We start from the raw sequence: 12,737 nt of genomic DNA on the forward strand, positions 1-12,737 counted from the left end.
CATCAGGGGTGCTAGTTCCCAGTTAAACAATCACATCATTGAACTAAACCCCAATTCCAGCTTCTTCTGTAAAGAAGGGGTTTGCAGAATATGATTTCTGCTTGACTCCTGCTAACAATTTAAGAAGTTTTCACTGTGTTCTCTTAAGCTGATAGGTTCCAAAACAAGACACAGCTCCTGTTCTCAAGGAGCTTATAATCTTTTGGGGTAGAACTTACAAATATGCAACAACTAGAGGGCAATTACTCAGGAACCTATAAACTAGTGTGCAAATTATATCCAATGACTAAAGGAACAGGGAATAATGAAAATGGTCTCAGTCAAAAATACTGACCAAACTGCAGCAGGTAAATCAAGCTAGAGCCTTAAAAAAGGTTGACAACCATGGTCTGGCAAAGAGGAAGAAGGAAGACCTGCAGAATAGTGGAAGCATGCTGAAGAACTTGGAAAGATGAGACTGGGGAGTTGAAAGGAAGGGTAGTTAGTGATAAACCTTGGGTGCTAGGCTACATTGAGATCGTACATGATAGGCCATGAGGAAGGACTACAAGGAGCAGGTGAGTAACGTGAACAGAGAAATGAAATAATAAAGTACATATTTTACTTCAGAATACTTCCCAAAACACATCCAGAAAAAAAGACATTGTGAGAGAGAAGACCAGTCGTCATGCTCAAGGACACTTCGATAATATTAGAAAATGTCTTCTTTATTCTAAGCCTTCCTAACCGCATTCTCCTGTGTCTTTCGCTAATCAATAGACAGTCCAAGGTCTCTTTAAATATAAATGGTCAGCATAAAGCACCATTCCATCTAAACTCTGTCCTGGTATGGGGTGTCCATAGTTCTCAGGCAGTAATGTCAACTGTCCACAGTTGGCTGTCTTCAAGCATAAGGAAAGGAAAGAGTGCCAAGAAACCTGCAGGAACATGCATCTGAAGAAAACTGGTACAGCCATCAGTGATTAGAAGACAGACCCAGATTACAAGCATTCTTGTGAAATGTAGGCCCCCAGGGACCCTTTAGGAGAGGAAACTACATAAGGGATGATCCCTCGCTTCTGAAGGCCCCCACAGATTGCTGCCATTTGGTAAGGTAGCAGCTGGTAAATTACAAGAGGCCCTTTAGCCCATGGCCTTTTTTCCACTGAACAGAAGGGAAAGTTTGTTTCCTACATGTGTCCCAAGGGAAAGTCACGGTTGCCGAGGAGTTGCGGGAGTTGGGTTTACAAAGCATGATAGTCTCAAATCCTTGACAGCCTCTGCTAATTAGCTCCCCCACGCTGAGCAAATCTCTCTTGCTGGGGTCCAAATCTAGTCGAAAGAACATAAATACAGAGAAAAAGAATTTCCTCCTTTATCACAAAATGTTTCCCTTCCTCCCACACCACAAGCCAAGTCACCTTCAGTTGCCATTTTAACACCAATGATCTGGCTTCGCAGTAAGATCAAATGCAGAAGGCTAAATGGCTACTGCCCCGGTGGGCTGGGCCACACCTACGTTCTCGCTTTAGCAGTGACTAAGGAACACAAAATTCTGTCAAGGAAGCAAGGTGGACTCCTGAAGGACAGCAAGCTTTGTCTTCAGCTGTCAGGCCATGACAGGGGCTACTTACATGGTTTCTGTCGTGGGACAGCAGCAATATCCTAAGGCTTTTCATGCTTGAGCTTCTATCCAAAATATCAATTGCTTTATCAAGATCATCTTGGTTCTTCAGCAGGATGGAGAGCTGTGACACAGGACACAGAAAAAGGAAATCACATAAAACATAAGTCTTTAGTTTGCAAAAATAAGCAAAAAAAACAACAAAAAAATAAATTTGGAGGAAAACAATCTCAGTGGATACTATGGGGTCTTAAAAGATCTAACTGAAACCATAGAGATATTTTCTTTTCCTTTTTATTAAGTTTACAATTCAATAATTTTTGGTAAATTTACAGAGTTGTGCAACCATCACCACAATTCAATTTCAAAACATTTCCATTGCTCCAAAAAGATCTCCTGTGCCCATTCATAGTCACTCCCCTTTTCTACCTCTTACCCCAGGCCACCACTAATCTACTTTCTGTCTCTAGAGATTTGCATTTTCTGGACATTTCATATAAATGAAATCACACAATTCATATTCAATTCAATTCAATTCAATTCATAGTCTTTTGCATCTAGCTTCCTTCACTTTGCTTAACGTTTTTGAGTTCATCCATGCTGTAGCACATATCAGTACTTTATTTCAAGGTATTTTTTTTTTTGATGGTATAAAAATACTTTTAAAAAATTTTTCATATTTTAAAAAAAATTTTTATTGGAGTATAGTTGCTTTACAATATTGTGTTAGTTTCTACTGTACCGCAAAGTAAAACAGCTATACGTATACATATATCCCCTCTTTTTTGGATTTCCTTCCCATTTAGGTCACCACAGAGCACTGAGTAGAGTTCCCTGAGCTATACAGTAGGTTCTCATTAGTTATCTATTTTATACATAGTATCAATAGTGTATATATGTCAATCCCAATCTCCCAATTCATCCCACCCCCCCCAAGATATTTTCTAAGAAAAGCTTCATCTCTAAAAATACCCTTTACTCCAAAGCATCAAATCCGAAACGGTTATAGGCCCCATATTTCTTCCCAAATTAAGCAGTAGAATCATGTCCCATTCTACCCTGTGCTGACATTAACAGAATAAGCAGAAAAGGCACAGGAGGAGGAGGAGGCAGGCAGAGGATGAAAATGTTACTCAAATAAGAAGACAAACTTAGACTGCATAGAAGGGTTTAGTATCTTAATGTATAAAGGTTAAAAAAAATCAGTGACTAGAACCAAAAACTACTTCCTCTGTTTTCATTCCACTGAAGTATTAAGAGATGGTTCTTGAGGGTACAGATAAGCCTGACTCACTGTTAAAAGCAGAAGATATTATGAGTACTTAGTATTAAAACATGCAAAAGTATGCTTTGCCTAAGACGTAAAAAATGTCAGATCTTATGTATTTGTGGCAAACATAAAGCAAAAATCCAATTAATTTCTTCAGTTCCCGATTCAGAATACAAGGAAATGAGAACTCTAAACCCCAGGCCAGGAAAAAACAAATAGTAAAATCAGTATTTAAAATAAAACCTCAAGACAACCCATGGAATGGGAGAAAATTTTACAAATCATATCATATTGTAAAAGAATTCCTTCCTGGGTAACATTCAAAGTAGGGATAAATAAGGACTGGTGTTGGGGGAGGTGGGGAAGGGGCGGGTGGAGATAGGGGAAGATAAAGAAATTACTGGAGTAGGTTTTAACTTAAAAAAAAAAAAACTACAATTTTGCAAATGTATGATAAGGGTCTAGTATCCAGAATATATAAAGAACTCTTACAATTCAACAATAAAAGGACAAACAATCCAATTTTTTAAAAGGGCAAAGGATTTGAATAGATATTTGTCCAAAGAAAATAAACAAATAGCTAATAAGCACATGAAAAGATACTCAACATCATTAGTCATTAAGGAAATGAAAATTAAAAACCACAATGAGATACCACTTCACGCCTACTAGGATGGCTATAATTTTTTTAAAAAAGAAAAAAAAAAAAGAGAGAATCACAAGTATTGGTGAGGATGTAGAGAAATTGCAACCCTCGTACATTGCTGGTAGGAATGTAAAGTGGTACCAGTTGATATGCGAAAGTTGGGCAGTTCCTCCAAAAGTTAAATACAGAGTTTCTACAAGAACCACCATTCCACTCTTAGGTATATTTTAGAGAATTGAAAACATTTGTACATATAAAAATTTGTACACAAATGTTCATAGCAGCATTATTTATAATAGCCAAAAGTGAAAACAACTCAAGTGTCCATCAACAGATGAATGGATACACAAAATGTGGTATATCCATATAATGGAATATTATTCAGCCATAAAAAGGAATGAAGTATGAGACATGCTACAACATAGATAAGCCTTGAAAACATGCTTAGTGAAAGAAGCCAAACACAAAAGGCCACATATTGTGTGATTCCATATATATGAAATGTTCATAACAGGCAAATCCAGAGAGACAGAAAGTAAATAAGTGGTTGCCAGGGACTGGGGAGTGGGGAGAATGGGAAGTGACTCCTAAGAAGTAAAGGATTTCTCTTTGGGGTGATGAAAAAGTTCTGGAATCAGGTAGTAATGTTAGTTACACAACTCTGTGAATACACTAAAACCACTGAATTATACAGTTTAAAATGTAAATTTAAAAATAAAAGGGTAAATTCTATGGTAGGTGAATTATATCTCAATAAAGCTATTATTACAAAAATATAAACATAAATAAAATAAAATCTCAACAGATTTTTTCATTTGTGGTTCACAAATCCTGACAAGGCAGGGTTTAGAGGGCAAAGAAAAGAAAAATAGTTGAGACATTTGAAATTAATAAGATGTAAATTAGTCAATTCTTGGTCACTGACATTAGCAGACTACAGAAAGACATGAATGATTTAAAATAGTAACAATTATGGGAGTTCCCTGGTGGCCTAGTGGTTAGGATTCCAGGCTTTCACTGCCATGGCCCAGGTTCAATCCCTGGTCGGGGAACTGAGATCCTGCAAGCCGTGCAGTGTGGCCAAAAAACAAAAACAAAAAACAACAAAAAACAAAGTGATGAAAAATAAATGCTCAAATAAATTAGTCTTCACTGACTCAAAAAATAATGACAATTACTTATATTTGGCTTTAAAATCAGTATCTGTATAAACATTTGAATAAAGGAATACCCAACATTCTGGGCAGTCACTCCCTTGGCAAAAGAGTTTGAAAACGGATTTTGGGACATCTGAAATTCTTAATGGAAATATTAATGGAAAGAGAAACAAGTAGTACTAAATCATCCAGAAAAGTCTTTACTAACTAAAGAACACCTTCTTTAATGCTGATTGGCTAGCTGACTTTAGCCTCACTTTCTTATATAGTCATTGATGCTTGAGCTGAAATTTTTTAAACTTCTATGGATTTGACATTTGTATTTGGGAGGGTTCTCATATCCTGTATTTAAAATGTGTTACTTCACATACTTTAAAATACTTACATCTGTGTTATTTATTAACTATAGAGTTAGTGGTTTATTTTTCAAATTTGCTGTATTTCTAAAATTTATCCAAAAAGCAAAAATCAGATGGTGTTATTTTTGTTAACTATTTGGCAGTGCATATATCCAGTTGTGGTTGTACATTTTATATGAAGAGGACCACAGAGTTTTTGCCAACAAATCTCATCTCCTACAGATTTAAGCCCCAAAGTAGAGGAAATTCTTAACTTTTCAACCAATAAAATAAAACTACAAAGTAAGGGGGCTTCCCTGGTGGCGCAGTGGTTAAGAATCTGCCTGCCAATGCAGGGGACATGGGTTCAAGCCCTGGTCCGGGAAGATCCCACATGCCGCGGAGCAACTAAGCCCGTGTGCCACAACTACTGAGCCTGTGCTCTGGAGCCCGCAAGCCACAACTACTGAGCCCACGTGCCACAGCTACTGAAGCCTGCGTGCCTAGAGCACACGCTCTGCAACAAGAGAAGCCACTGCAATGAGAAGAGTGTGCACCTCAACGAAGAGTAGCCCCTGCTCACTGAAATTAGAGAAAGACTGCACAGCTACTAAGACCCAACGCAGCCAAAATTAAATAAATATAAATAAATAAATTTAAAAAAAAAGACAAGAAAAACTACAAAGTAAGGACCTGACTCTCAAAGAACCATGAGGTTGCCCAGCTTTCCTGTCTTGCCCCCCAACTCAGTTCCCTCAAGGTGCAGGCTCCTTACTGGGCACAAACATAGTGCCTTTCAGACTAATGCAAAGCACCAGCCTAAGCAGACTGCAGCCTCTAGCACGTTCCTTGGAGCTGGGAAAGCAGCCAAGTAACTGACATTCAAAAGAATTCCTTCCTGGGTGATGTTCAAAGTATGAATAAATAAAATGGCTGTCGGGAGGGGTCAGGAGGACTAAGAGTTAAAGAAATCATTAGAGTAGGTGCTAACGTTTGGAACCAGCTACAATCAGAAGTTAAACTCTGAGAGAAGAATCCAGCATTTATGCCTGTCAATAGAGGATCTACCCACCAGTTTTCCACACCTCCCCAGCCCTACTGAACCCTCTGCTACTAAGGCTGTGCTGGAAGGAAAAAGATAACCTACAAAATGTAAAGGAGACAATATTAAGCCCTGAACCTAATCCCGTACCTGATTCCACCATGGAGTATTAGCGCTACCAGCATTGAATGAGCAGAGGGAATGGACATAGCTACGTAACCTCCCATGTAGTAAAAAAGAGAAATCGCAGAATTACTGGAATTAAGAAAAGAGGCTCCAGACAATGAAAACCTGCAGATGACATTAAAGGAACAAACTAGGAAATCCTCAGTTAAACAGAGAGAAAAAAGGTAGGCAGCTGTGCCTCCCTTGCCTGCACACCATCCACCTTTCGTACCTCATTGTTCATGTAATGTAGATCAAGAGGCTGCCCAAACACTGTCGTCACCTTGTGCTCCACATCTTCATATCTCACAGGCCGGCTGAATGCTATAATTCTGAAAAGGAACAGAAATCATGGTTAACTGTATATTTTAAATGCAGGGTTTAGAAGCTATGGTTCCTGAGTGTTATCTTCCTTTTCTTTTCAACATAGAATTCTCTTTATTTTTCATGCAGCTTGCCTTTCTCTGTATTTTTTTCTTCTCTTACATCTACCTTTATCTTTTCACCCTTCTTCTGAGCATCTCTCAGGTTTGTCAATAGTACCTATGAGCAGTACTCAATCTCAACCATTGTTCTTCCACTTCAGCTCAGCTCTTTTGGTCAATGACAGTGCAGTATCATAGGAGGATACCTGGATTTAAAAACTATGCTTCAAATATTCCTGTTAGGAAGAAAACCTGGGGATTGGAGCAGCAGTCCTGAAAACATGGTCTTAACTCCTAAACGACTCAACTCCAGGACTTGAAAGGTCTCTTCCATTGTTCATTTTTGAGATGCCACAGTAATCTCAATGCTGATTATCCTCAGAACTGACATTTCCTGCCATAGTCACAGGAATTCCCCTTGAGTTGGTTATATGCCTGATCAGTTTTCTTAACCAGTGACACATGTGTGCATGTAAGTAGTGTTGATATTGATGCTTTTCTAGAGAGACTCTCCAGGTCAGTTCAAAGAACAATTTCTATAAATAGATGGTAGAGTAAGAACATGCTCAAAGAGGTCTTAAAATGATTTGTCATTAAATGTCACAGCAAAATTTACAAGTGGGGATAGATGAAACAAGGTTGGCAAAATGTTGATAATGTTGAAGCTGGGTGACAGGTCCTTGGGGGTTGAGTATCATATTCTATTTTTGTGTGTGCTTCAAATTTTTTTAATAAAAAGCTTTAATTAATGCATTAGGTTTAACTATATGATACTGGACATAGTCAACCACTTTTGCATATAAAAGTGGCAGTTTTATATGGGACCAACCCAACACTCTAAAACTTAAATAATTAAAACAAAAATAAGCAAAGAGGGACTTCCCTGGTGGCGCAGTGGGTAAGACTCCACACTCCCAATGCAGGGGGCCCGGGTTCCATCCCTTGTCAGGGAACTAGACCTCACATGCCTTCCGCAACTAAGAGTTCACATGCCACAACTAAGGAGTCCACGTGCTGCAACTAAGGAGCCCATGAGCCACAACTAAGAAGCCCGCCTGCCACAACTAAGACCCCACGCAACCAAATATTAAAAAAAAAAGCAAAGAGATAAACAGAAGAGAATATCAGAAACCCATATATATTATATATATACATACACATATATATAAAGAAAATATAGGGTTGAAAAAAATATTAGAGTAGGGAAGGTCTTCCTAAGCATTACATAAAATAGAGAAGACAAAAAGGAAGAAGACAAGTTTGACAACAAAAATTTAAACTTTGATGGGAAAATAAACCATCAACAAAGTTAAAAAGAAATACCAAACTTGGAGAAAATACTTGCAAAAATCAATAAGAAAAAGACAATCCAATAGAAACACAAGCAAAGGATATGATGAATGGCTAATAAACACATGAAAAGATGCTTAATGTGATAGGGGAAAATGTATATTAAAACCACCTTAATCTGTTAGCATGTCTAGACTTAGATGAAATCTGACTGGTGTGTGGCAGACTAGCAGCACTCAGCCATCAGCCTCTATAGCTCTTGCCCTCCTCCATACTGACAGGAAGAAGTGTGTGGTTCTTCCATATACTCCCTGCTCCCCCAGAGTGGGAAGTGGTATAACCAGAGGAAGAAGCAATAAGCCACAGGAAAGAGGGATCTAAGCCATTTTTTAAAAAATTTATTTTATTGAAGTATAGTTGATTTTACAATGTTGTATTAATTTCTCCTGTATAGCAAAGTGATTTAGTTATACATATACATGCATTCTTTTTCATATTCTTTTCCATTATGGTTTATCATAGGATATTGGATATAGTTCCCTGTGCTATATGGTAGGATCTTGTTTATCCATTCTATATACAATAGTTTGCATCTGCTAATCCCAAACTCCCAATCCATCCCTCCCCCACCCCCCTCCCTGCTGGCAACCACAAGTCTGTTCTCTATGTCTGCGAGTCTGTTTCTGTTTCATAGACAGGTTCATTTGTGTCATATTTTAGATTCCACATGTAAGTGATATCATATGGTATTTGTCTTTCTCTTTTTTTAAAATAAATTTATTTATTTATTTATTTTTGGCTGTGTTGGTTCTTCATTGCTGCGTGCGGGCTTCCTCTAGTTGCGGTGATCAGGGGCTACTCTTCCTTGCGGTGCACAGGCTTCTCATTACGGTGGCTTCTCTTGTTGCAGAGCACGGGCTCCAGGAGCGCGGGCTTCAGTAGTTGTGGCACATGGGCTCAGCAGTTGTGGCTCGCGGGCTCTAGAGTGCAGGCTCAGTAGTTGTGGTGCATGGGCTTAGTTGCTCCACAGTATGTGGGATCTTCCCAGACCAGGGCTCAAACCCGTGTCCCCTGCATTGGCAGGCAGATTCTCAACCACTGCGCCACCAGAGAAGCCCCATATCACATCTTCTTTATCCATTCATCTGTCGATGGACATTTAGGTTGTTTCCATGTCTTGGCTATTGTAAATAGTGCTGCTATGAACATAGGGGTGCATGTATCTTTTGAATTATAGTTTTGTCTGGATATATGCCCAGGAGTGGGATTGCTGGATCATATGGCAACTTTACTTTCACTTTTTTGAGGAATCTCCATACTGTTTTCCATAGTGGCTGCACCAATTTACATTCCCATCGACAGTGTAGGAGGGTTGCCTTTTCTCCACACCCTTTCCAGCATTAGTTATTTGTAGACTTTGTAATGATGGCCATTCTGACCAGTGTGAGGTGATACCTCATTGTAGTTTTGATTTGCACTTCTCTAACAGTTAGCGATGTTGAGCATCTTTTCATGTGCCTGTTGGCAACCTGTATGTCTTCTATGGAGAAATGTCTATCTAGGTCTTCTGCCCATTTTTTGATTGGGCTGTTTGTTTCTTTGTTATTGAGTTGTATGAGCTGTTTGTGTATTTTGGAAATTAAGCCCTTGTCAGTTGCATCAATTTGCAAATATTTTCTCCCAGTCCATAGGATGTCTTTTCGTTTTGTTTATGGTTTCCTTTGCTGTGCAAAAGCTTGTAAGTTTGATTAGGTCTCATTTGTTTATTTTTGCTTTTATTTCTCTTGCCTTGGCAGACTGACCTAAGAAAACAGTATGATTTATGTCAGAGAATGTTTTGCTTATGTTCTCTTCTAGGAGTTTTATGGTGTCATGTCTTATTATTTAAGTCTTCAAGCCATTCTGAGTTTATTTTTGTTTATGGTGTAAGGGTGTGTTCTAACTTCATTGATTTACACGTGGCTGTCCAGCTTTCCCAACACCACTTGCTGAAGAGACTGTCTTTTCTCCATTGTATATTCTTGCCTCCTTTGTCAAAGATTAATTGATGGCAGGTAATGTGGGTTTATTGCTGGGCTCTCTATTGTGTGTTCCATTGATCCAAATGTCTGTTTTTGTGCCAATACCACACTGTTTTGATTACTGTAGCTTTGTAGTATTGCCTGAAGTCTGGCAGGGGTATGCCTCTTGCTTTGTTCTTTTTCCTCAGGATTGCTTTGGCAATTCTTAGCCTTTTATGATTCCACATAAATTTTAGGATTACTTATTCTAGTTCTGTGAAAAATGTCATGGGTAATTTGATAGGTAAGCCATTGGATTTTAATGAAATCTGGCTGGCTGAAATCAGTAGGCACCATAAAAGCTGTTATCATCTAGAACTGTGCTGTTCAATATGGTAGCCACTAGTCACATGTGGCTATTTAAATTCAAATTAAATTTTAGAATTGGCTCTTTCAGTCCCACTAGCCACATTGCAAGTGCTCACTAGATACATGTGGCAAGTGCCTAGTATACTGGAGAACACAGCTATAAGTCGGCCCTCCATATCCACAGGTCCGTATCTGCAGATCAAAAATATCTGAAAAAAATTCCAGAAAGTTCCAAAAAGCAAAACTTGAATTTGCCGCATGCTGGCAACTATTTACATGGCATTTACATTGTATTAGGTATTATAAGTAATCTAGAGATGATTTAAAGTATACACGAAGATGTACATAGGTTATATGCAAAGACTGCACCATTTTATATAAGAGACTTGACCATCCAAGGAGTTTGGTATCCACAGGGGGTCCTGGAACCAATTTCCTCGGCTACCAAGGGATTACTGTAGAACCTTTCCATTACAGCAGAAAGTTCTACTGAACAACATTGATAGGATATTACTATAAACCATAATCTATCCTTCACACAAAGCCTAACATCTCAGGAAGATAATTTCTCTATAACTTTTCCTTCATCCATCACTACCTTTCATTTTTGGAAATTATACTGCTGAATGTATTAGTTTATATCCACCAAGAAATCCATCCATATTGTAATCCTTATATTTTTTTTCCCTCAAATCAACTGTCCCAAGCAATAATTAGGTGCGATCTAGATATGGGTTATCTAGATACGAGTGTTTTCTGGATTTTTTTTTTTTTAAAGACATATTTGTTGAGTGCCACCTCATAGCCATGTAAGAGACATTAAATGGAAACTTTACAAGTCTTTTTTTACCCCCCCAACTCTCCGTTTATATCCTAATCTACCCCTGAGGATCTGAGCACACTTTTTTTTTTTAGAGCTCCTGACTTTATTTATTTATTTATTTATTTTATTTTTGGCTGTGTTGGGTCTTCATTTCTATGCGAGGGCTTTCTCTAGTTGCGGCAAGCGAGGGCCACTCTTCATCGCGGTGCGCGGGGGCTCTTCACTGTCGCGGCCTCTCTTGTTGCGGGGCACAGGCTCCAGATGCGCAGGCTCAGTAGTTGTGGCTCACGGGCCCAGTTGCTCCGCGGCATGTGGGATCCTCCCAGACCAGGGCTCGAACCCGTGTCCCTCGCATTGGCAGGCAGATTCTCAACCACTGCGCCACCAGGGAAGCCCCATGGATTCTTTTGAGAGAATACCTTTCTATTAATTCAAAAGGAGCCAGCCTTTCTTTCTTTTTTTCTTTTCTTAAATTTATTTTTTTGGCTGCATTGGGTCTTTGTTGCTGCGCGTGGGATTTCTGTAGCTGTGGCAAGCAGGGGCTACTCTTCCTTGTGGTGCACAGGCTTCTCATTGCGGTGGCTTCTCTTGCTGTGGAGCATGGGCTCCAGACCTACGGGCTTCAGTAGTTGCAGCACGCAGGCTCAGCAGTTGTGGCTTGCAGGCTCAGCAGCTGTGGCTCACAGGCTCTAGAGCGCAGGCTCAGTAGTTGTGGCACACAGGCTTAGTTGCTCTGCAGCATGTGGGATCTTCCTGGACCAGGGATCGAACCCATGTCCCGTGCCTTGGCAGGCAGATTCTTAACCACTGCACCACCAGGGAAGTCCCCAGGGCCAGCCTTTCTGAATAAAATACCAGGAGATCACTCAGATGTCTCTAGCACAGTTAGAAAAACATCAGGCTCCGAGATAAATTTTCCTGCATTTGGTCTGGTGATGAGCCATTCAAAACCCCCAAAAGCAGCCCAGAAGTCTGGTCAAGATCAGAAACCAGCACTCCCAGGTTTGGTAAGATCTAAGCTGCTGCTACCACCTTGAATAACAGACATTTTTAGGCCAGTACTTCAAAGAGGGGTCTAACACCCAGGACAACCATCCTCACCAGTGTTCAGACACGAAGGGAAGGAGATCCTAATCTACAGTCCTCTTCTGCCCTCCTGAGGCTAAGAGGCAGGAAGGGTAGAAGTCTGATGCCCACCCTTCCAAAGCAAAGGGAAAATCAGCCCACCAGAATGGATACCTGGCAATGATGAATGGGAAAAGTCACTACTTCTTTCCTCTTTTCTGTAAATTCTTATTCTATAAGGGCCTACAACATTTAGGTAGATACTGTCCATATTCCCTGTAAAAAGTAAAGAAAGCCCACAATAACAGTTTCTACAAAATCCTAGGACATGAAATACACGAAACCAGAGCTGTCTGGCACAGAGCAGCTTGAACTTGGCTTCCCCGCACCAACTTTATAAAGTCCTCAATTCCACACACAGTACACAAACAGTGAAACGCCATGGCTCCCGAAAACAGCTCCATAAAAAGAGAATGCAGTTTTCAAAACCTTGATACCAACACTGCCGCTCAGGGCTTCAAAAGCCTGACCACCTTAAATATTT

General features: G+C 39.7%; 1 protein-coding gene across 3 annotated transcripts in view; it reads right to left on the minus strand.

The window, feature by feature from the left end:
• The window catches only part of MAP3K3 (mitogen-activated protein kinase kinase kinase 3), a 61,043-nt gene that overhangs the window by 27,269 nt on the left and 21,037 nt on the right, over nt 1–12,737 (minus strand). For all 3 annotated transcript variants that reach the window (XM_036836520.1, XM_036836521.1, XM_036836522.1), the window contains 2 exons: nt 6,454–6,553; nt 1,614–1,727 (listed from right to left, as the gene is read on the minus strand). In XM_036836520.1, coding sequence (XP_036692415.1) covers nt 1,614–1,727; nt 6,454–6,553 — 214 coding nt within the window. The remainder of the gene's footprint in view (nt 1–1,613; nt 1,728–6,453; nt 6,554–12,737) is intronic.

This window comes from Balaenoptera musculus, chromosome 20, assembly GCF_009873245.2.
Source record: "Balaenoptera musculus isolate JJ_BM4_2016_0621 chromosome 20, mBalMus1.pri.v3, whole genome shotgun sequence".
NCBI lineage: Eukaryota > Metazoa > Chordata > Mammalia > Artiodactyla > Balaenopteridae > Balaenoptera > Balaenoptera musculus.